At 37.5% G+C, this 26,315-nt stretch overlaps 1 protein-coding gene across 2 annotated transcripts in view; it reads left to right on the top strand.

Annotated features, from left to right (window-relative positions):
* Positions 1-26,315, top strand: part of HIBCH (3-hydroxyisobutyryl-CoA hydrolase) — an 82,509-nt gene that overhangs the window by 31,108 nt on the left and 25,086 nt on the right. For both annotated transcript variants that reach the window (XM_066346238.1, XM_066346237.1), the window contains 2 exons: positions 2,754-2,806; positions 22,499-22,577. In XM_066346238.1, the coding sequence (XP_066202335.1) occupies positions 2,754-2,806; positions 22,499-22,577 (132 nt within the window). The remainder of the gene's footprint in view (positions 1-2,753; positions 2,807-22,498; positions 22,578-26,315) is intronic.

Here is a 26,315-nt window from a genome sequence, read left to right as displayed (position 1 = left end):
AGTGATATCTTATTTTTGATGTGCATGGGAATGCATTTAAAATTTTATTTGTTAGCACGCCCACCAGGGGGCGATGCTCTGCCCATCTGGGGCGTTGCGCTGTTGCAACCAGAGCCATTCTAGCACCTGAGGCAGAGGCCACAGAGCCATCCTCAGCGCCCGGGCCAACTTTGCTCCAATGGAGCCTCGCTGCGGGAGGGGAAGAGAGAGACAGAGAGGAAGGAGAGAGGGAGGGGTGGAGAAGCAGATGGGCGCTTCTCCTGTGTGCCCTGGCCGGGAATCGAACCCGGGACTCCTGCATGCCAGGCTGACGCTCTACCACTGAGCCAACCGGCCAGGGCTAGTATAATCTTTTTGTAGACACTTTTAACCAGGTTACAGGTGTTACTCCTATTACAGATTTGTTAGGGATGCTTTGTTCTGTTTGTTTTGTTGTACTGGTGGTGGTAGTTATGCAGTGCTTGAACATCTGTTTTCTCTGACTTCTCTCTTCTCCTGGCAGGAATTTAAATGAGTTGCTGGATTAGCAGATAGAGTTTTTCAGTCATATTTTACGTATTGAATAGCTCTTCCTAACATGAGGCTCTGTGTAGGTAGCCCATTGTGAAAGATAATGTGGTCCAGAATTCCAAACTGAAAACAAATACATACATATTCACACATAATCTTTGACTGTCACTTCCACTCAGTAATTGACTCGAGTTTCTTATTTATTTCTGGTTTGAAGATTTCCTTTGTTTAGTTTTGAACTTAGATATCCATTAAAATTTATCTTTTTTAGAATTTCTATGTCTTTGAAGTAGGCAGGGGGAATGAGGCTATTTTCCATTTTATCTCAGCGAGCCAAGTTGAATGGACATGTCTCACTTCTTTAAGTCTAAAATTGTACATATCAAATTTACTTAGAATGTTTTCTTCATTCTAAAAATTTGTACCAGCACTGTTCATTAGGATTTTCTACAGTGATTAAAATATTCTATATCTGTGTTGTCCAATATGATACCCACTAGCCACATGTAGCTAATGGACACTGGAAGTGAGGCTAGTCAATAGCCGCTAGTGTGATCAAGAAACTGAACTTGAAATTTTATATTATCATAAGTAATTTAAATAGCTGCATTTAGCTTCAGGTTACTATTTAGGACAGTGTAGTTCTATACTAAATAAAAGGAGATGGAAAACCAGAGTTCTAGGTAGTTTGAAAAGAGTTTGGTAAAATGTTAATATATAGAGAGAAAGCCTTCAAGTTATATTTCTGCACATTGTAATTGCATTTTAGTCAGTAAGGAACTTGAGAAATTCTGGCTTTATGTCCTGCATCAATTAGCTTCTAATATTTTATATCTAAACTATATCTATAACTGAGATGGTATGTGTGTATATATCTCCATTTTGATCAATAGAGAAAATATTTTCCGTAGTTTCTAGGGAAGTATAGTTCAAAATTGAAGGCTGTGGAAATCCTTATGAATGTGAAATTATGGCTTTGTGCTTTGGTGGCCTGTTTAGCAAATTAAGGTTATTTATGGAATTGCTAGATGGATCAAAACTGTAGTTTTATATCGGTCTTTGTAAAGAGTGTAATACTGGCAGCAGACTAACAGAAGTTCAGTAATTTACATTTTTGTTATCTTGCCAGCAATTCCCTCTCCTAGAGGAAAGGAACAGAGTAAAAGTTCACAGGATTTTTCAGGTGGAAGGAACTTCTAAGGCCATATATTGTCTTGTCATGTAATAGATGAGGAAACTTAGCTATATATTGTTTATATGATACACACGTATATGACATGCATGTAACTTGTGTGTGTATATATACACACATAAATATGTGCATTTATGCCTAATGCCAGTATATCTATTAAATATAGTTGAATTGCCAGTGAATGCCAAAACCAAGGATACAATCTGGATCTTCCAACTTCCAGTCCGTGCTGTTTCCTTTGTGCTACACTTCTCTTTGTGTCCCGTTACTACTTTAGAGGTATAGAAAACCAGTTACATTATCTAGAATACAGCTGTGTGTATAAACATCAGTGGCTTGTAAGGCAGTTATTATATTTCTCAATAGCTGAATTAAAACAAGGCTTTTATTTGTTTCAAACTGACACGCAGTTTTTGGAAAGCACCACAGACTTTGTGTGTGCCCAGTGCCTACAATCACGGGTGTGGCACATGTCGGAAACGGCCCTGCTCCCATTCTTGGTCGTAGCCCCTATCTCAGCTCCTTCCCCCCAGACTCTCCTCTTCTCCTGGCTTGGCTCTGAGACAAAGCCTGTGCCAACTGTGCCTCTCTCCCTCAGGTCTGGGAGGAAAGAGAAAGACTCAGTCCTCTGGCTGCTTTTTTTCTTCTGTGAGCAGATTCTAGCTTTGGCCCGCCTTCTTGCCCAGTCCTACCTTTGTCTTTCTGGTGTGTGTATATTTCAGGTTCATCTCTGTGAACATATCAGGGTATAGTTGTAGAATTTGTTGAAATTTCAAGGGAAAAGATCGGGAGTATCTCTTCACGCTGCCATTTCTCTGACGTCACTCATTTGTTTCAAATTGAAGTATTGAGTTGTTAAATGACAATGAGCAGATGATTAGGATTGTTAATGGATTGACATTTTTAAACAAACATTTTACAAGCTATACATTTAGTCTACCTTGATATCTCTTGTAAAAATTTCCTTCGGAAAATACTCAGAGTTCAGGTGAGCAATTTTGGGGGAAAACTGAGTAAACATCGCAACTAAATATAGCTCTTTTTCTTTTAGGTTCCTTCCAGAAACCATTTGTTGCACTTATTCATGGAATTACAATGGGTGGGGTAAGAAGACTCTTCTAATCGTTAATATGTTAATTATATTAGAAATAAGTTTATTAAATGGAAGAGAAGCAATTCATATAATACAATAAAATTTGTTGGAACAAAATTATGTTTCAATTTTAGAACCTTGTAGATTTGGAATACAATTTTTACTTATAGCACTTTTAGACTATCTCCACCCAAAGAAAATGTTCTTAATTATGTTAGGTGCTTCTTGAATTAACAAGTTTTTTAACCAGTAGAACTCATTGAATCTTTTTTTTTTTTTTTTTTTAATGAAGAGCCCCTTTTCTACTTATAAGTAAACTGATTGCTTCCAACAGCTTCAGAAGAGAAACTGAAAATTGAGTGTTTTTTGCACTCTGAATAGTGGGGATATGGTTGCCTAAATTGTATCTATTGCACAAAATCTTACCTTAGTGAAAATGTTTGGCTGTTTTAGGAAGTTCTCTGAAACTACATTTCTATCAGTTCACAAAATTATTTTGAGTCTGTGCTATTACAAAGAAGTCTTAAATGTCACTGGCCTTGACTAACTTGATATGGAGTCAGAAAAAACATGAAATAATTACAGACAAGTGGTAAATTATATGACATTGAGTATAACAAAGACAGACCTTTAAAGAAGTGAGAAGTCAGAGTGAGTCTTCATGGCAGGAAAAGGTAGGATTTAGCTAGGTAATATGAGGCCAAAGGGTAGAATTTAAAACTTTCACTTGTTCCAGTGTTTCAGAGATTTAGTCAGTGGAAATAGAAGAAGTCCCCTCGCTTCCTAGTGGAACTGGACTAGAAGAAGCCTGTTGGTCAGTGGGAATTGGAGCTGGCACATCATTTTGTGGATTCCACTAGCAGCTCTGGTTAGAAAGCAGGATCAAGGACAGTCTGTGCTTCTCTTCTTGGTGACAATATGGAGCATGAGTTGATTGTGCCTTTTTTTTTGGTCAAGAAAGTGTTAACATGGGGAAAATTAAGAGCTCACTGAAAAAATATTGAAGAACAAGGGTAAGGAAAATGATCTGAAGCATTGAAGGAGGAGCTGCTCTGAGTGTAAAAGGAACCAGGGGGAAAAGTAAAAGCAAAAAACATTGGGCATACTTATTGACATGTGAAAAGATGTGACCCTAACAAAATAGGAAAAACAACCCACAAGGAGACAACACGCTCACATCAGAGGTTAACAGGTCGAAAGGTGGACCAGATAACATAAGGAAAGATGACTGGAAACTAAGTGCAATAGCAGAACTGACATTCCACTTCGAAAGCAATCGATTAGAAAGAGTCAAACTTAATATATATATGAAGTTAAATCTGTGGAGGACAAACTTGAGAAGCTCTCACCAAAAAAAGATCAACGTAAAAATGATGAGAACAAACATCTGTGAAGTAATGAATGTGAAAGATCCAGGGAACCTAACAAAAGAATGATAAATACTCTGTAGAAAGTAAATTAGGATAGTTGGTACAGAAATGATGGTCAGGTATAATTAAAGATGATTTTATTTAATTAAAAACCAAAAACTCTCAAACCTGAAGTATGTATACTTAAAGGACACACAGCATTCCAGATAAAATCAGTGAAAAGAGATCCATACCTAGATAAAAGCTCACTTAAAAAAAATTTTTTTTAATTACAAGTTTTAAGGAAAATTAACTGTTCAGGCCAAGGAATGGCAGTGGAGGGGTGGTTAGTAAATATAGGGTGTGTATAAAGGAACATAAATCAGCTGGTTTTAGACTGTTATACTAAGTGCCAGGAATCAGTGGGTTGAGGAAGTTGTAAAATAAAGTAGTTCTGACCCAAGAGTTTTCTACCCATCAAGTTGTCATTTAGTATAAATATAAAGGAAAAATATTCTCAGAAATGAAAGGACTTGGAAAATATATTGCTAACATACCATTATTGAAAATATTTCATTAAATATTTGGTCATTGACAAAGAGATCACTCATATTTAACAACACAGACTGGTTTTGATATGAAAGGATTGGTGAAACCACCCTTTGGTACTATTAGTAGACAGAACTTCTGTCTTTTTATAGGAGCCTGAGAAGAATTATTTCTCTAGCATGCCACATTTGAATGAATGGCCATGCCTTTTGACCTCCATGACATGTATAGGTTGGTACAGTGTTTGCATACATTCCTATGTACGGTATGTTACAGTGAAGAATACTCCATTTATTTCTAAAGAGAAAACTAGTAAAGAAAACAAGGTTGTCATGAATGGAGTAAGAGTGATGCTGCTTTTACCTACTGGTCTTTGTTTTCTATGTTTACTTTAAAGAGTATGAATAGGCTTTTATTTTTTTGCAAGAGAGACAGCAAGAGCTAGAGCCAGAGAGAGGGAGAGACAGGAAGGGAGAGAGATGAGAAGCATCAACTCATAGCTGTGGCCCCTACTTGTTCATTGATTGCTTTCTCCTACATGCGTCAACTGGGGGACTTCAGCTGAGCCAGTGACCCTTTGTTCAAACCAGCGACCTTGGGCTCAAGCCAGCAACCTTGGGCTCAAGCCAGTGAACATGGTCACGTCTATGATCCCAGGCTCAAGCCAGCAACCCTATGCTCAAGCTGTGAGACACGCTCAAGCTGGATGAGCCTGTGCTTAAAGCCAGTGACCTTGGGGTTTTGAACCTGGGTCCTCAGCGTCCAGGCCGATGCTCCATCCATTACTCCAATGCCTGGTCAGACAAGTATGAATAGATTTTCAAAATGATAATGAAAATACACCTTATATTGGCTTTTCTTAACCAGAATACCACTAGAGAATTAAGTCTTGAAAATATATTGCTAATGTGCCATTGTTGAAAATATTTCATTAAACATTTGATCTAGTTTACCAAGAGATTACTCAAATTTAGTAACACAGACTGGTTTTGATATGAAAGATTGGTGAACTATTTTCAAGGTGTTATTTCTATACCAGCAGTATCTACTGCACTTAGGAATTTGTTAAAAATACATATTCTTGCGCCCTACGCCAGAGTCAAACTGTAGTGGTGGAGCTCAGCGGTCTCTGTGTTAATAAGCCTTCCTTGAGTCATGGGAAGTGAGAGCCAGTGACCCAGGGCATCCATTATATATATTGGGTTGAGGAATAAGTTCGTAGCGTTTTTATATTTTCTTCTTTTATAACGATTTGTTTGCTGTTTGGCAAAGGGTAAGTATTCATTCGATAAAACTCTTTCTGCTCTACAAAACTATGTTAATTGTATTTTTGAGTTATTTAATTTTTTATTAGTTTTGAGGCTTAGAAATGGAATACCCAGGAGGCAAAAATCAACATTTTCGACACCTGCTCTTCTTTGCTTTTCATCGAGGTCAAAAAGCTGCCGAAGCAGCCTGGGACATTTGCGACATGTATGGAGAAGGTGTCATAGGCGAGTCTACAGCACGGAAATGGTTTGCAAAGTTCAAAAATGGCGACTTTGACGTCGATGACACGTCCCGCAGCAGAAGGCCTTCTGAATTCGATGAAGAACATCTCAAGTCACTTTTGAAGGAGAACGGTTGCCAAACCAGTCGTGAATTGGCAGAAAAAATGAACTGCAATCATAAAACAATTCTCAATCACCTTCATTCAATGGGATTTACCGAAAAATTGGGAGCCTGGGTGCCTCACGAGCTCAACGAAAAAAACAAAGAAAGTCGCCTTCAAATTGCTTCTCAGCATCTCGCCCGCCATCGAGCAACACGCGGTCATAAACAGCGCTTTTTGTACCGAATCGTCACGGGAGATGAGAAATGGTGCCTATACATCAATATGAAGCAAAGAAAGGAGTGGGTGGCTCCAGGAGATATGCCAAAGCCGAGAGTCAAGCCGGACCTTCATCCAAAGAAGATCATGATATGTGTTTGGTGGGACTGGGAGGGCATGGTGCACTGGGAAATGCTCGAAAAGAATGCCACGGTCAACAAGGAGCTCTACATTGCCCAGCTACACCACATGAATGAGGCTATTCGACTGAAAAGACCTGATCGACATGGTCAAACCATACTCCTTCACGACAACGCCAGGCCCCATGTTGCACAAGTCATCAAAGCCGCACTCTAAGAGCTCGAATGGGAGGTCCTTCAGCCGTATTCTCCGGACCTTGCACCGACCCACCGATTACCATCTTTTCCGCTCCCTGTCAAACCATATGAAGGGCGTTACCTTCGATAACAAAGAGGTCCTTAAAAACTGGCTCAACAAGTTCTTTGACACCAGACCAGGCGATTTTTGGCGGAACGGCATCAACAAATTGGTCGAGAGGTGGGAAGAGGTTGTAAACAGCAACGGCGAATATATAATTGATTAACTTATTGATATAATTATTGTTTTTTGTTTAAATAAAAGTCTTCGGTAAAAACGCTACGAACTTATTCCCCAACCCAATATAATGAATTACCTTTTCTTCTGTATCTGTCCTGTGCTTCAAGAATGTACCAGTTATGGATCGTCCTTGGGAAAACTGAGAAAATAGTCATTTTCAGTGACATGTAGTTCAGATGAGGGACCATTTAATGAGAAAGGTTCTCTGTCTTGTATATTATCAGTTCTCCCTGAAAACAAAACAAAAAACCCCAAAGATCTTTGTGTCTTTTCTCCCTTGAGATCTGCCTACCTACATGTTCTATATACACTCTATTTCTAATTGATCCTTAAAGACCAAAGTTCTATCCTGTTTTTGATAGTCTTAACTGTCACTTTGAGTACATGTGATTTCTTTCTCCACTGACTCAGTACATTCAATTTGCACTTCAAATTGGCATTTATACTTGATTGTTAGTTATGAAATATGCCCAAGTATTTCTATGGTCTGTAAGGGCAAGGACTACCATGTCTTTTTTTTTTTTTTTAACTTTCCCGTAACAACTAGGAATGCACATATTTAATACAATAAATTGCTTAAAAAGCTCTACTCTAAATAATAATACATATCTTGCATAGCCTTGAAAGAAAAAATTTACAGACTGGCATTGAACCGGTTACTTTACTTTATTTATTCTTGTAATGGGATTTTGTATGTGTCTTCGTTTTGAAGGCTAAATTTTCATATCTCATTTACAAACCTTGCTCAATGTGAGACTGGTAGTGAACTCCAGCTTTTGAAAATAATCCTCTAGATCAGGGGTCTCAAACACACGGCCCGCCCACCAATTTTGTGCGGCCCGCAGACTAATCCACGAAGTTTGATTAGTCTGCGGGCCGCACAAAATTGGTGGACGGGCCGCGAGTTTGAGACCCCTGCTCTAGATAGTGGCTCTCAAACTTTGCTGTATTTTAGAGTCACTTGGAAGTCTTTAAAAATCCCAATGCCCAGAAATCACCCACCTTCCAGAACCATTAAGTCCAATATTGGAGTGGGACCCAGGCATTTTTAAAACTCCTTGGTGATCCCATTGTGAAGTTAAGATTATGAACTACTGATCTACTAGCAATTCTTAACCAGATTGTGGTTCAGTGTTACTGGATCTTTTTCAAAATTCTCCTAGGACAGTGGTTTCTACAGGTTAGCGTCTGTCAGAAGCATTTGGAAGGCTTGTTCAGACATGGAGTCTTCCTATCCCCGTTTCCATTTTAGTCATCTGGAAGTGTGGCCTGTGAATTTGCATTTCTAACACGTTCCCAGATGATGCTGATGATAGTGGAGCTCCTTACTTTAGGAACCACTACCATAAGATGTTGAGAACATGGAGTTTGTTATTCAAAAGACCTTTATTTTCAGGATTTTAAGAAGAATTTTATTATACATAGTATTTTTAAATACTTCATTACTATTATTTTAAAATATAGTTAATTATAATTTAATTTTTTTAAATAATATGGAAGTATGAGAATAAGATAGGCAAATATGATTTCAGAAAAGGATACTGGCCTGGCCTGTGGTGTCACAGCGGATAAAGCATTGACCTGGAACGCTGAGGTCGCCGGTTCAAAACCCTGGGCTTGCCAGGTCAAGGCATATATGGGAGTTGATGCTTCCTGCTCCTCCCCCCCTTATCTCTCTCTCTCTGTCTCTCTATCTCTCTCTCTATTTCACTCTCTGTCTACTCTAAAATGAATAAAATTTTTTTTTTTTAAAAAGGATACAATTGTAATTGTCTTTATCATGATTCTGATCAAGCAGTCCCAAGTTATGAATTAGGTTCTGTAGGTTTGTTTTCAAGTTGAATTTGTATATAAGTTGGAACAGGTACATTTACCTATAAATGCAACGTTGATGTTTGTTTTAACATAGTATTTATTTTTACCTTTGTATACATAAATGCTTAAACATTTTCAAACACAACCTTAATCAATCTTGGATAATGCAGAAGATGATAGGCTTGTTGGAGAAGATGGGACTGGTGTTAGAGAGTCAGGGTTTGATTCTGCTGCTGGAGTCAGTTTCTTGAAGTAGGTGTCAAAGGAGGTTTGTACAGAGCTTTTCTTTTCCTCATCATTAATGGCCCTGTAGCATCTCAGGCTTTCAGTAACTGTACGGTAAACTTTAAACTTTGGTGAACCTCTCTGTATCAGGATCTTGCACCTCTAACTTTTCATTTGCATTTCAATGAGATTAATAGCATCAGCTAACTCTTTTGTAGAACACATTTTTGGTTATGGAGTTTCTAGGTCTCTTTTCTTTCCTAAATGCTATCATCTGCTACTCTAGTTCCATAAGATCTTCGTTGGAGGGTTCTTTGCCATGGGAGTCAAGTAACTTTGATATCATTTTCACTGATGTACAATTGCAGTTGCTTACCAATATCCTTTATGGCACTCTGTTTGTAAGTATGCGTTGTACATAAATTGGATGTTTGTAATTTGGGGGCTTACTGTAAATTGTTTCTTATAATATAAGAAAGAATTTTAAGAAAACTTGAACAGTCCAAAAGATGGCACCATTGAGCTTGATTTTTTTCTTTTCCTTTTACTATAGAAAATGTTTTTTTCCAGCAAGGAAGATGACAGTTTTACCGTTTGTTTTCTACCATGAAAAGGACCATAGCACTTAGTAGAAGGGATGGCTAATTCTGTTGTATTTCAGATTTCAGAAATGCAAAAAATTTACTCAATATTTTGATGTACAGTAAAATAAAAATAAATGTTTCTGAGTACTTCTTCACTTGGTTGGTCAAAATTGTGTAAGATGTCATTCCAATTTTTTTATGAATAGCAATTTGAAAGAATAGTTGATTCTGTTCCCTAGGAAGACAAATTTTTAAATTTCTTTACCCTTTATTTTAAATATCTGAAGTTATATTTTTTGAAGTTACATATTAACAGAAATGCAAATTTGCTTTAAAAATTAAGTATTTATAGAACAGAGAAAATTCCTTAAATATTACCAACATTTCCCTCTCAATTGAATTGGATTTAAAGAACTTTTGAAGTTTTTTTTTTCTTCTCTCTTTCTCTCTCCTTTCCTTTTTTCTCCTTCCAATGCATTTTACAATAGAAACAAAGTTAGTTCCCCAAGCCAATTCAAATTATGGGTGCAATATGGTATTATTTTTATGGTTTTCAAAGTATTCTTAGATGCCATTAGCAAAAGAGTTTTGTGATCAATATAATGGAAAATTAAAAGTTTTAAGGTGTATTTAGAAAGGGTATAGTCTAATGATTAGAGAAGTGGGAATTGGAATGGAAACAATGAGCATATACAATACCCAAATGATATTGGGACACAAACCAGCCACCTGGAAAATTGACTAGGGCTCAATGCTCAATTAAGTGGGAGCTACTGAATCAGAATAAGATTAGTCACTGATTGAGACATGGCCTTTTCTTATGAAAAGAATAAACAGTCCTCAAAGATTGAATTATGTTAATACAATGCAAAGGTCTGTAAGACATAAGAAGTATATCTTTATTCATTTTTAAAAGGTATTCTGTTTGTTTTTATTCTGTTGCTGTAACAGTTGAATAGATGACATTTTAAGAAATCATTCTTTATTACAATAAAAGCTGTTTTTCTTAACAATATTTAATTACTTGATAGAACTTGATAGTTTATGAAAGAACAGATGAAATTTATTACTGAAGTAAGATTTTTAAAGAAACTTTTGAGTTCAGCTTACTTTAGTACAGACGGTGTGGTAGTTCTGTTTTTAATTGCTTAAGGAACCTCCGTACTATTTTTGATAGTATCTTTACCAGTTTACATTCTTACCAAGAGTGTACAGGGTTTCCTTTTCTTCTCATTCTTGCCAACATTTGTTGTCTCTTGTTTTCTTGATAATAGACATTGTAACAGGTGTGAAGTAGTACCTTATTGTGTTGATTTGCCTTTTCCTTATAATTATTAACATCTTTTTGTGTACTTCTTGACCATTTTTTATGTCCTCTTTGGAATAATGTCTCTTTAGATACTTTGCTCACTTTTTAATCAGATTTTGTTGTTGTAATTGAGTTGTATGAGTACCTTGAATATTTTGAGTATTAACCCCTTATTGGAGATATGGTATGCAAACCTTTTCCCCATTCCCTAGGTTGTCTTTTCATTGTTGATAATTCCTTTGCTGTGCAGAAGCTTTCAGTTTTATGTAGTTTACTTGTTTTTGCTCTTTTGCCTTTGTTTTTGCTGTCACACCCCCAAAAACTATTGCCAACATCAAGGAACTTACTCTGTGTTCTTTTCTAGGATTTTTATGGTTTCAGGGCTTGCATTCAAGTCTTTAATTCATTTTGAGTTGATTTTGGTTTATGGTGTGAAATAGGGGTCCAGTTTTATTTTATTCCATGTGGATGTGAAATTTTCCCAACACAATTTAGTGAAGAGACTGTTCATTCTGCAGTCTATATTCTTGACTTCTTTGATGAAAATTAATTGAATGTGTATGTTTGGATTTCTATACTCTGTTCAATTGATCTGTTTTTATTGTCAGTTTTGTAGTGTTTTAATTACTATAGCTTTGTAATAAAGTTTGAGATCAGGAAGTGTGATGCCTCTAGCTTTGTTCCTTTTCAAGATTGCTTTGGGTATTTGGGATATTCTATGGTTTCTTACAAAGTTTAAGGTGGTTCTGTTAATGTGTAAAATGCCACTGGATTTTTGATAGGTATTTCACTGACTCTGTACATTGCTTTGGATAGTATGGACATTTTAACAATATTTTTCTAACCATAAGCACATAATATCTTTTTATTTATTTCGGTCTTTTTTAGTTCTTTCATCAATACCTTATTCAATGTATAGATCTTCTTCCTCTTTGGTTAAATTTATTCCTAGGTATTTTATTCTTTTGTATGCAATTGTTAATGGATTGCTTTTTAAATTTCTTTTTCTTTTTTTTTTTTTTACAGAGACAGAGTCAGAGAGAGGTATAGATAGGGACAGACAGGAACAGAGAGAGATGAGAAGCATCAATCATTAGCTTTTGTTGTGACACCTTAGTTGTTCATTGATTGCTTTCTCATATGTGTCTTGACCGGGGGCTACAGCAGACTGAGTAACCCCTTGCTCAAGCCAGCGACCTTGGGTCCAAGCTGGTGAGCTTTGCTCAAACCAGATGAGCCCGCACTCAAGTTGGTGACCTCGGGGTCTTGACCTGGGTCCTCCGCATCCCAGTCCGACGCTCTATCCACTGTGCCATCGCTTGGTCAGGCTAAATTACTATTTCTGAAAGCTTGTTATTATATCGAAGCACAACTGATTTTTGTGTATTGATTTTGTATCCTGTAATTTTACTGAATTTGCTTATTCTAACAATCTTCAGGATTTTATATATATAATATGTCATGTTAAACAGAGACAATTTACTTTTTCCCTTTATATTTAGATGCCTTTTCTATCTTGCCTAATTGCTCTGGCTAGGATTCCTAGTGGCCATCCTTATTCTTTTTTTTTTTTCAGAGACAGAAAGAGAGTCAGAGAGAGAGTGATAGATAGGGACAGACAGGAACGGAGAGAGATGAGAAACATCAATCATCAGTTTTTTGTTGCGACACCTTAGTTGTTCATTGATTGCTTTCTCATATGTGCCTTGACCGTGGGGCTACAGCAGGCCAAGTAACCCCTTGCTTGAGCCAGTGACCTTGGGTCCAAGCTGGTGAGCTTTTTGCTCAAGCCAGATGAGCCCGTGCTCAAGCTGGCGACCTCAGGGTCTCGAACCTGGGTTGTCCACATCCCAGTCCGACGCTCTATCCACTGCGCCACCACCTGGTCAGGCCCTTATTCTTGATATTAGAGGAAAGGCTTAATTTTACCCTAATGATTATGATGTTAGCTATGGGCTTGTCATATGTGGACTCTATTATGCTGAGTTACATTCAATCTACAGTCATATGCTGCTTAAAGATAGGGATACATTCTGAGAAATATGTTGTTAGGCAATTTCCTTATTAAGTGAACATCATAGCATGTACTTAAAAAAACCTAAGCGGTATAACCTACTGTCCACCTAGGCTATATGATATAGCTAATTGCTCCTGTATAGCACACTGAAAACAAAACAAAACAAAAAACCATGAGATTAAATCAAGCACAAGAGAAAATGATGCAGTCAAGAAATGCAGCAAGCATGAGATATATATGAGGCTGCTGCCAGTAGGATACAGTCTAATGTTTTACGACAAACTTTTTATAAATAGAGTATACTCCAAAATAATGATAAAAAGTATAGTGTAGTGTAGTATAGTATAATAAATACATAAATGAGTAGCATAGTCATTATCAATTGTTACATACTGTGCATAATTGTATGTGCTATACTTTCATACAACTGTAGGTTTGTTACAACATCACCACAAACACATAAGTAGTTGTGCTACAACATCACTAGACAGGAAATATTCAGTTCCATTATAATCTATGGGATCATAGTGGTATATGCAGTCCATCATTGGCTGAAATGTCGTTATGTGGTGCATGACTATATACCTAATTTGTTTAGTGTTTTTATTATAAAAAGATATTGAATTTTGTTGGATGCTTTTTTGTGTATTGAGATTATATAATTTTTATTCATTTTGTTAATGTAGTGTATCACATTGATTTGCATATGTTAAATCATTCTTGCTGATTTGCATATGTTAAATCATCCTTGCATCACAGGAATAAATCCCACTTGATCATGGTACATGATCTTTTTAATGCATTGTTGAATGTAGTTTGCTAATTTTTTATTATTATTATTATTAAATGAAAGGCAGGGAGGCAGAGAGACAGACTCCTGCATCTGCCCTGACTGATACACCCAGCAAGCCCCCTACTGGGTGATGCTCTGCCCATTTGGGGCTGTTGCTCTGTTGCTTACAACCAACCTATATATTAGCACCTGAGGTGAGGCCATGGAGCCATCTTCAGTGCCCAGGGCCATGTGAGGGATAAAAGGGAGAAGGAGGCAAGGATTACTTCCATGTTTCTAGATTAGGAGGTAAAATTCATATTTCTATTCCTGGGTTTTTGTTTGTTTGTTTCTTTTTTTGTATTTTTCTGAAGTGAGAGGCAGGGAGGCAGAGATACAGACTTCTGCATGTGCCCAACCGGGATCCACCTGGCAAGTACACCGGGGGTGATGTTCTGCCCATCTGGGGCTTTGCTCCATTATAACCGGAGCCATTCTAGCACCTGGGGTGGAGGCCATGGAGCCATCCTCAGCGCCCGGGCCAACTCTGCTCAAATGGAGCCTTTGCTGCAGGAGGGGAAGAGAGAGAAAGAGAGGAAGGAGAGGGGGAGAAGCAGATGGACGCTTCTCCTGTGTGCCCTGGCCGGGAATAGAAACCAGGACTTCCACATGCCGGCTGATGCTCTACCACTGAGCCAGTTGTTCAGGGCCTCCCCTGGGTTATTTTAATTGAGATATAATTGACACATAACATTGTATTACTTTTAAGTATACAACGTAATGATTTGATATATGTATATATTATGAAATGATTACCACAGTAAGTTTAGTTAACATCTATCACCACACATAGTTAACAAATTGTTTTCCTTGTAATGAAAACTTTTAAGATTTACTCTAAGTACTTTCAAATATCTGCCTAGTTCTTTAATTTGAAGTAAAGCTATACCTTAAAGAATGATAGACTCTTATATATAAATATTTCTGCCTTTTTTCTGTTGAATACAATTTTCATCCAAAATAATGTGAATTATATGCATTTAAAGCAGGATTAAACATGCGTTGGCTGATGACATGTTTATTAATATATGAAAATATATTAATATTTATATAATCAATATGCTAACATTAATATGCAGTATTAGCCTATTAATATTAATGGGGTATAATAAAAAGTCTTTGTCTTTACTGTGGAGCCTATAGATTAGACTGCTAGCATCCCAGAAATACATTATTAAATTTATAGCTCTATAATATTAAATTTTATAGTACAGTGAAATAAAGTATGATGAAAAATCTATTTGAATTTGTAACAGTGGTATATATCCATATCAAAGCACTATTTATAATCCTAAGTGATTATAAATAGTGGGGAAAGACACATAATCTCTGATACTGATGCAGTGTTTATTCTGGGCAGCAGCTTACGCATTTTCTGATTAGAATTTAAATCCATGACTCTTTGTGTGAGCACTCATCACATTGCCCCATTGTATGCCTTTCTGAGTTTGTTGTTTTCTTAACTGTGGTTGTTGGCGCTTTTCACTTTGGAACATTTATTTTTAATTTTTAAAAACTTTTTTTTGTGAAACAATTTCAAACTTACAGAAAAGATGCAAGAACAGTGCAAAGAACTATTTCCTCTTCTCCTTTTCCACAATTGTTTTTTTCTCTCTTCCTCTTCCCACATCTATCGATGAATAATTTTTTCCTGAAGTATTTGAGAGGAAGTTGAAGACCTTAGAATCCTTTATTGCCAAAATTTTCAGTGTGTATTGTCTAAGAATAAGGACATAAAAATCAGGAAATTTAACACTGATACAATACTATTATCTGGACATTTCTTATTCAAGCACCAAATTAAATTGTTATACGTGTTCTTGTGTGTGTGTTTGGGGATCTAATCTTGCCATTAATGTAAATCATAGAGTGGATGACTGTATCTCAAATTACTTTTAAATATCCTTATAATGATCAATTTCAAAAAATTATTGTTGCTTTTTATGTAGAATAGTTATATGGAAATAATAAAAGTGAATGCTTATTTGTAGTTACTGGTTGACATATTTGCATTTTAATGGCTTTATTGTGCTTTTAAAATAATTAGATCTTCTTTAAAAGTCTTAAATAAAGCTATGCCAGGTTATTCCCCCCCCCCCCCCCCATTGAACATTGAATAGTCTGGAAACTCATCTAGCTATGTCTCCTATATAAAAAATAAAAGTCTGAGCTTGCCTAAGTTTTGGCTTTAGGAGATGCCAAAATTTAAATAAGTACATTGTTACTCTTGTGACAGAGGATGAGTTTGACTACATTTCTACATTTATTTATTGTTTTTGTTCAGTTATTTATACTTGTCCGCATTAGCTGTCTTTATAATAGATTATAAATATTGTTCAAATTCATTTTACTTTATATGCACAATGTCAGCACAGAACTGCAATGATGATTCTAATACAGGTTCAAAAGAAGTTCAGAGTGCTTGGGAAATCATATATATAAGGAATGGAAGGGTTAAATGTAAAAGGGTAGAAAAAGAATACAATATCAACACTAAAAGACAACTGATAGAGATATTTTAGTATCAGGGTACATTTGTAGCAAAAACTTTACTTGATACAGAAGAACATTTGCTAGTTATAAAATGGTTAGATACAACAAATCTACGTTTATATGTGTTATGAATCTGTTTCTATTGTGTATTGTTTCTCTTTGGTTTTAGTCGTGGTCTTATGTGATGGATTATTTCTAATTGAATACTGGTTATTTCTGAGTTATTTCTACTTGAGTGTTATTTGAGCCCTAGAATGTATTATCTTTTTCTAAGATGTACTTTTGTTTCTAGTAGTTGTAGACTAAGGGCACTAGCAATTCCAGATCACCCCAGTCCAGTCAGGAGTGGGAGGATTTGAAGCTGAGCTTCGCTCCAAGTGAGGGCTGGTCTGAATCCACATCACACTTGTCTACGGCCGAACCACCCTGAATGCGCTCGATCTCATCTGAATCCACATCACTCTTGTCTACGGCCGAACCACCCTGAATGCGCACGATCTCATCTGAATCCACTTCACACTTGTCTACGGCCGAACCACCCTGAATGCGCTCGATCTCATCTGAATCCACTTCACGCTAACTCTTAGGGGCCCAATTTGGAAAACCCTAAATTCCAATGTTTCTTTCTTTAGTAGGTAGGGTTTAGCTTAATATGTTGTAACTTTGTTAAGCTTCTCACTGTTTGAAGATCACTAAGGTCAGATTCTGAAAATAATTTTATTGATTATAACCAGCTATAGAAAGATATTTTAGAATGACTTGTGTAAAACTCTCAGTTTATAACTAAATATGAAGCTGGACTGAAATTGAACAACTAAGTAATCATTGATCGACTAAGGTGAAGCAACTATGAGTTGATACATCTTGTACCCCCCTTCTATCAATAAAATAAATAAAATCTTAGAAAAAGAATTAGTTATAACATTTAAAAAGATTAATATTACAGGCTAGGTTCTCTGGCCCTGGTGGAGTTAAAGTAGCAATCAAAAACAGAAAGCTAACTAGAAAATCCTGAATGTTTGGAACATAGCTTATGCTATGCGTTGAGGGTAGGAAGGATTACTTAAATAATACACTAAATACACTATAAGCAAAAATAAGACTATTAAAATTACAAACTTCTATCCAAGAAGACAATATTAAGACATCATTAGTAGAGTGAAAGGCATGCAACAGACTGACAAAAGGTATTTGGAATGAATATATATCTAGATATATATATATATACATCTAGATATATATTTTTTAAGGGACTGGTAATATATATAATATAAAATATTACATATATATCTAGATATACATATTATATACATATAGATGTATATTTGACATATATATGACAAAGGAACTGTATCCAAAATGTATAAAGAATTTCTACCAATTAATAAAGAAAATCCAATGGGAAAATGTGAGCAATAGGTTAGAATAGGTATTTTACAAAGAGGCTCTCCATATAGCCAATAAATGTGACAAAGCACTCAACTGTATTAATCAGGGGTCCCCAAACTGCAGGCCGTGGGCCACATGCGGCCCCCTGAGGTCATTTATCCGGCCCCCACCACACTTCTGGAAGGGGCACCTCTTTCTTTTCTTCTTTTGTTTTTTTTCTGAAGTTGGAAACGGGGAGGCAGTCAGACAGACAGACTCCCGCATGTGCCCGACCAGGATCCACCCAGCATATCCACCAGGGGGCGATGCTCCGCCCATCTTGGGGCATCGCTCTGCCACAATCAGAGCCATTCTAGCATCTGAGGCAGAGGCCACAGAGCCATCCTCAGCGCCCAGGCAAACTTTGCTCCAGTGGAGCCTTGGCTGCGGGAGGGGAAGAGAGAGACAGAAAGGAAGGAGAGGGGGAGGGGTGGAGAAGCAGATGGGCACTTCTCCTGTGTACCTTGGCCGGGAATCGAACCCCGGGACTCCCGCATGCCAGGCCGACGCTCTACCACTGAGCCAACCAGCCAGGGCCTGGGGGCACCTCTTTCATTGGTGGTCAGTGAGAGGAGCACAGGAACAGGATGCAGATCCGCATCCTGTGCTCCTGGAGTACTGTATGTGGTGGTGCCGCAAAGCATGGTGTTGCTCACATACGGTACTACCGGTGACACTGGGTATACGCCTCACGGCTCCAGAAGCGTGTCATATCACTTGTTACGGCTAGCAGAGACAAATATGGAACCGGACATTGACCATATCATTAGCCACAAGCAGGCCCGTAGTTCCCATTGAAATACTGGTCAGTTTGTTGATTTAAATTTACTTGTTCTTTATTTTAAATATTGTATTTGTTCCTGTTTTGTTTTTTTACTTTACAGTAAGATATGTGCAGTGTGCATAGGGATTTGTTCATAGTTTTTTTTATAGTCCGGCCCTCCATCAGTCTGAGGGACAGTGAACTGGCCCCCTGTGTAAACTAATCGTCAAGGAAATGTAAATTGAAAGCATAATGAAATACTAACATTCACTTACTAGAATGGCTAAAATGTGAAAGACAATTTCAAGTTATTGGTGAGTGTTCCAGAAAGTAAAATGGGAATGGCTAGTCAGGAAGAGCAGTGTTAGGAGAAAAAAGCAGAGTGGTATTGGAATGAATATGTTCTAGAGGTTAAAGGAATAAAGAGGCTTATGTTGTGTGATGCTGAAGCGTGCCAAGATATAGGTCTGGTCCTAATTGAAAATGTGGTGAGAAACTTTTTAAATTGAAAATAACAGAACCCCACTCACACAAGTGTAAGGATCAAACGGGAACCCAGAGATGACAGCCACAGCATAGCTTGTCTTCCTGAAAATTTGGACTACAAGTGTAGATTTAAGGCAGATTTGTTTGTCTCTCTTCCCTCTTTTCAGTTATCTCTGCTGTTTTTTTATATGTTTGTTCTCTGTATTGTATGAGCTATATGCAGCCTTCTCAGTTTTATTTTTGGTGGTTACCCCACATAATTTCAGCTTTCCTTTGGGGGTCATGTCTTCTTCAGCTCAAATTTCAAATGACCTTTAAGTTGCTTAAGCTGTTATCAACTCACAGCTGCCACTGACTTTTAGTTTAATACCTAGGAGTGAGAATCTTTTTTACTGCACTTTTCTTTTCCCTTTGCTGCTCAGGCCCTAGAATTCCATGTAGCCTCGGTAGACTGCCCTTGGGTCCAGTGCCTATCCCTCGTTCAGTCATTATGCCCCTGGGGAGAGAGAGGAGACTGGGATTGGAGGTTGTGATCAGATTTTACCTTATATATCAGTATTTAATAGAGGGAGATAGAGTCATATGCTGCTTTTGGGATTCAAAATTAATTAAAAGAGGTAGAGGGCAATAACCTAAGGAGTGTGGTTGAGGCAGGGTCAGTCAGGGAAGCCTGGAGATCTTCCCAGATGTGCAGACCCAGATGGAGGCAGCTCTTCAGAGCCCTAGGGCTCAAAAGAACATAGGCTGAAAACTGCAGACCCAGTCCAACTCTCTCTAAACCAGGGGTCTCAAACTCGTGGCCCGCAGGCCGCATGCGGCCCGCCGAACAATTTTGTGTGGCCCGCAGACTAATCCACGGGCTTACTTAATTTTATCCAAAATATTTTGAACTTCGTGGATTAGTCTGCGGGCCGCACAAAATTGTTCGGCGGGCCTCGAGTTTGAGACCCCTGCTTAGCAAACATTTCCGAACATAACTTTCAATTAGAATCTGATAAACTAAAAGTGAAGAATAGAATGTGAGGCAAAGGCTCTTAAAATGATACAAAAATTATTTTTTAAAACTAGCAATGTTTTTATTAAAATTTGTAAAATTTTATATAATCTTGAAGTATATATACTCTAATTTGGTTAATAATATCAGTTGACTGTGTCTTGTGTGTGTATGTGTGTGTTTTAAAATTTAAATCATTTTTTTCAACTACAGTTGATGTATGTACTCAACCACAATCACTGCTGGTTTTTACAGCCAGGAGTTATGTGTACTTCTCTTCTAGACACTTGAACCCTGGGCTGCTGGGGGTGCTGGTGTGGGGCTGGGAGTCCTTGCTTCTCAAGGAGGACCTTCGCAGCTGAGATAACCCTCTCAATTTTTATTGGCCACTCATGGGTATGGGTCCAACCTGTTTTGCATCTTCACCCCTCCTATCAGTCTTGATGTGGCTTCTTTAAAACCCTAGTTGTAGGATTTCCATTCAGTTAGGTTTCAGGTGGTTCTGAATGAAAGTTGTTCTGTAGTTTGGATATCTGACTGTGTCTTTTTTTTTTTTTTTTTTTGTATTTTTCCGAAGCTGGAAACAGGGAGAGACAGTCAGACAGACTCCCGCATGCGCCCGACCAGGATCCACCCGGCACGCCCACCAGGGGGCGACACTCTGCCCACCAGGGGGTGATGCTCTGCCCCTCCGGGGCGTCGCTCTGTTGCGACCAGAGCCACTCTAGCGCCTGGGGCAGAGGCCAAGGAGCCATCCCCAGCTCCCGGGCCATCTTTGCTCCAATGGAGCCTTGCTGCGGGAGGGGAAGAGAGAGACAGAGAGGAAGGAGAGGGGAAGGGGTAGAAAAGCAGATGGGCGCCTCTCCTGTGTGCCCTGGCCAGGAATCGAACCCGGGGCCCCTTGCACGCCAGGCCGATGCTCTACCACTGAGCCAACCGGCCAGGGCCTGACTGTGTCTTAATAGAGTACCTATAACATGGTATTTGTCTTTTCAGAGAGTGTCAAACATTGTGGATTTAAATTGACACCAAAGAATAATATCGGTATTGAATGAAGAATTTTATTCATTTCTATGGCCTACAATACATACATTTATAAGAAATTGCTTGTATTTTTGAATATTTTCTCAAAAAGGTTTAAAGTTTTAAGAACTTTTAAATAGCTGAACTTAGTTGAAATCACATGAAGGACTTGAGGAAATTTAATGAAAAATTAGAATTATCAGATAGAAATGAGGCCCTTTCTATTGAGCTCACACTTACAGAACTCTTAAGTGCCTAACATTGTTTCAGATATTTTACATTTTTTAACTCATTTAACTCGGCATTATTAAAGATAAAGTACACAGGTTAGAAAGGATTAAGAATGAGAACTAAATCTTGTAGAAGTTCTCAACAACGTGAAAAGGACATATCATAGGAAATGGATGTTACATTGTGACCACTGACATAAATTTGGATACTTTATCATCATGTGTGTATCTCTTACTTATTTTATTCAAATGTCTCTTTTTTTCAAATATGTTTATTTAAAGATGACTATATCAACTTTGCCTTTTTCAGTGACATTCAACAAGTCAGTGATAGAGACTTTCAGCCAGTCTTTATTTTCTAAAGCTTGTGTTTTAGTAACCATTTTTAAAGAGTTATATGGTTGGCCCATTGTATCTGAAAAAATGATGTTGCTTATTTTATTTGATGAAATGTATGAATAAATAAAATATGTTAATATTCTACTTAAAGCTACTGAAATTTGCTAGAGTAGCTTGGTTGTGCTTTTTTAATGATTGGTTCCACTAATACACTCAATGGTTCTGAGAAGTCAATATTCTATAATGCTGCATCTAGTTTGAAATGAGAAGGATCTGGGGAAGAGGACAAGAAGCGTAACACGGAATACTGAGTGAAAACATCTTAGCTAAAACAAATCTATTCCCAATGCTGAGGACACCCATGTGTTTTTTTTCCCCGTAAGCTTTTATGGAATTTTGTGGTTTGGTGTTTGCCTTCAGTTTATCCTCCTGAAAGAAATTCCTGTGGAATATAAACATAATTCCACAGCCGTCAGAGGAGCAGGGGTTGGGGTACTGAAAGAAAGTTGAAGGAATTAAGCAAAAACAAAAGATATATATACATATATGTATATGTATATGTATATGTATATATGTATGTATGTATATAAAGCACGTAGACAACAGTGTGGTGATAGCTAGAGGGAAAGGGGGATGAAGGGTAAGTGGAGGTGGGGAACGGGGGGGGGGATGGGAACAGAAAGACACTTAGCTCTGGGCGATGGGTGCACGATGCTGTGAGCAGATGATGCTTTATTGAGTTGTACACTTGAAATCTGTACCCCAATAAAATAAAGAGAATTTACTTGGTGTATTTATTTTTTACAGTATTTTAAAATATTTTTTTCCTATTTCCCTAGGGAGTTGGAGTATCAGTTCATGGGCATTTCCGGGTGGCTACTGAAAAGTCTCTTTTTGCAATGCCAGAAACTGCAATAGGTAAACATAAATAAATCATAATTACTTTTAGAATCATCTTATTTTGATAGATTTCAGATTCTACTGTTGTTAAAGAAACTGATGGAATCTTGTGTGAGATACAGCAATGAAAGAACTTTTTTTTTTTTTTTTGTATTTTTTTTTTTTCTGAAGCTGAAAACGGGGAGAGACAGTCAGACAGACTCCCGCATGCGCCCGACCGGGATCCACCCGGCACGCCCACCAGGGGCCATGCTCTACCCACCAGGGGGCGGTGCTCTGCCCCTCTGGGGCGTCGCTCTGCTGCGACCAGAGCCTCTCTAGCGCCTGGGGCAGAGGCCAAGGAGCCATCCCCAGCGCCCGGGCCATCTTTGCTCCAATGGAGCCTTGGCTGCGGGAGGGGAAGAGAGAGACAGAGAGGAAGGAGGGGGGTGGTGGAGAAGCAAATGGGTGCTTCTCCTATGTGCCCTGGCCGGGAATCGAACCCGGGTCCCCTGCACGCCAGGCCGATGCTCTACCACTGAGCCAACTGGCCAGGGCCTGAGAGAACTTTTAAAAAAGAAATTAAAATAGCAAGATACCTAAAAGTTTATATTATTAGTTCAATAAGTATATCTGAAAACACAGAAGCAAGAATATTTAACTGGAAACACTGACACACTAGTTAATTTTAGATAAAAGATTATTAGGGGAAAATATTTTTGCATTCAGATCTGTAATCTGTTTTGAATTATTTTTTGTATATACTCTGAGGTATGGATCAAAGATACAGACCAAAGTTTACTATTTCATATATAGAGATATAATTGTTCCCACATCATTTTTTGAAAAAGCTTGTTTCTTCACTAATTGCCTTTGCACTTTTCTCTATGTGACCTTGGTGCCAATACCACACTGTCTTAGTTGCTGTTGCTTTATAGTAAGTCTTGAAATCAGACAGTAATAATTTTCCGGTTTTGTTCTTTTCCCCAAGTTGTTTTGGCTGTACAGATGTTTTGTATTTCTCCGTCAATTTTAGAGTGTTTGCCAATTAAAACCTCCTAGGATTTTGATTTGGATTATCTAGAATCTATCAATTTAGAGAGAATTGACTTATTACAATATTATTGAGTCTTCAGACTTGTGAGCAAGTTATATTTCTCTTTTTAGGTCTTCTTTAATTTCTTTTAAACCAACTTTTGTAGTTTTCAGTGTGTAGGCTTTACACATCCGTTGTCAGATTTATGTTTAAGTATTTCATATTGTTTGATACTGTTGTAAATGATATTTTAAAAATTTAGTTCTGATTGTTATCTATATATATAAATACAGTTGATTTTTGTATTTGTATCCTGTTAACTGGCTAGCTTATTAGTTTCAGTAGATTTTTACTACATTACGTTGGATTTCCTAAATCAATAATTGTGTCATTTACAAATAAAGTCAGCTTTACTTTTTTTTTCCATTATGGATTCCTTTTTTCTTGCCTTATTACATTGGGTTAAATCTCTAAATCAGTGTTGACTAGAACTATTGTAAGTGGACATTCTTGTCTTGTTCTTGATCTTAGGGGAAAATATTCAGTTCTTCTCCATTTACTTATGATGTCAGGTATAGGTTTTTCATAGATGTCCTGATAGGTTGAGGAAGTTTCCTTCTATTCCTAGATTGCTGAGAGTTTTTATTTGGAGTGGATTTTGAATTTTATATTTTTTTCTGCAGCTAATGAGATAACCTTTGGTTTTCTTGTTTTAGCTTGTTAATGATGAATTACTTTGATTGGTTTTCCAACATTAAATTAACCCTGCATTGCTAGGACAGATCTCATTCTGGTATGATGTGTTACCCTTTTTATATGTTGTTGGATTGGATATGCTAAAATTTTACTTGGAATTTTTGCATCTGTTTTATGAAGGAATAATCATCTGTGGTTTTCTTAAAATGTCCTTGCTTTATTTTGGTATCAGGGTAATACTGGCTCCATTTTCTGGAAGAGTTTGTATAGAATTGGTTTTTTTTTTTTCTTTTCTATTTTTTAGAATTCACCATTGAAACCATCGAGTCCTAGAGGTATTTTGTTTTTTTTGTTTGTTTGTTTGTTTGTTTTTGTGGGTAGATTTTTACAGATTCAGAGTCTTTAATAGGCATAGGGCTAGTCAAGTTAGCTGTTTCTTTTTTGCACAAGCTTTGGTAGTTTGGGTCTTTTAAGGAATTTGTCTAATTTGTTAGCATAAAGTTGTTCATAATATTCCCATATCTTTTTAGTTTCTGTAGCATCTGTAGTGATGTCTGGCCTTCTCATTCTTGATGTTATTGATTTGTGTCTTCTCTTTTTCAGAGCAGTCTAATTAGAGGTTTATTAATTTTATTGACCTTTAAAGAAATCACTTGGTTTTGTTTTTATTTATTTCTGCTCCGATATTTATTACTTCCTTTCTTCTATTTACTTTAGGTTTTATCTCCTTTTCTTTCTCTAGTTTCCTAAGGTGAAAGTTGAGGTCAGTGATGAGATCTGCACTTAGCATTCTGTTCTATTCTGATTTTTAGATTTCAGTACTTTAAAGTTGTTGCCACACTGTTTTCTCATTTACTTGGTTTCTCATGAGAAATCTGCTTCATCCTTATTTTTAGTATTCTGTAAGTATCTTTTTATTTTCTCTGGCTGCTCTTAAGGTTTTCTTATCACTTGTTTTTTTTTTTGTTTTTTTTTGTTTTTTTTTACAGAGGTAGAGATAGACAGGGACAGACAGACAGGAACGGAGAGAGATGAGAAGCATCAATCATCAGTTACTCGTTGCGCGTTGCGACTTCTTAGTTGTTCATTGATTGCTTTCTCACATGTGCCTTGACCATGGGCCTTCAGCAGACCGAGTAACCCCCTGCTGGAGCCAGCGACCTTGGGTCCAAGCTGGTGAGCTCTTTGCTCAAGCCAGATGAGCCCGCGCTCAAGCTGGCGACCTCGGGGTCTCGAACCTGGGTTCTTCCGCATCCCAGTCCGACGCTCTATCCACTGCGCCACCACCTGGTCAGGCCTTATCACTTGATTTGAGTTATATGATTATGATGTGCCTCAGTGTAGTTTTCTTCATATTTCTTATGCTTGTGTTTATTGAGCTACTTAGGTTTATAGTTCTTGTCAAGTTTTTCCAAATTATTATTTCATATACTTTTCTGTCCCCACTCCCTTTTCAGGAACTCTATTTAAACTTTTATTAGGCTCACTCAGGCATTGTTTGTTTTTTTGTTTTTTTTTTTAATTTTTATTTTAAATTTATTTATTTGTTTTTTAAGTGAGAGGAGGGGAAACAGACTCCCGCATGCTCCCTGACAGGGATCCACCCAGCAAGCCCCCTACCAGGGATGCTTTTCCCAAATGGGGCCGTTGCTGGGCAACCAAGCTATTTTAGCACTCGAGGTCAGAGGTTCCATGGAGTCATGGGGGTCGGAGATGATGACTCACTTGAACCAACTGAGCTATGGCAGTGGGAAGAGAAGAGGGAGAGAGGAGGGGGAAGATAGAGAAGTGGATGGTTCCTTCTCCTGTCTGCCCTAATCTGGAATTGAACCCAGGACATCCATATACTGGGCCAGCACTCTACCATTTAGCCAACCAGACAGGACCATTACATTTTTTTTTTCCATTTTAGATAGTTTCTATTCCAGTGTCCTTAAGTACAGTAATCTTTTCTTTTGCAAAATCTAATCTGTCTTTAATCCCATTCAGATATTTTCAGTTTATACATTCATCTTAGTTTTCATCTATAGCAATGTCATTTGAGT

The sequence above is a fragment of the Saccopteryx leptura genome, chromosome 7 (assembly GCF_036850995.1).
Source record: "Saccopteryx leptura isolate mSacLep1 chromosome 7, mSacLep1_pri_phased_curated, whole genome shotgun sequence".
NCBI lineage: Eukaryota > Metazoa > Chordata > Mammalia > Chiroptera > Emballonuridae > Saccopteryx > Saccopteryx leptura.
The sequence above is the reverse complement of the archived record's forward strand: the minus strand, read 5'-3'. Positions and strand labels throughout refer to the sequence as shown.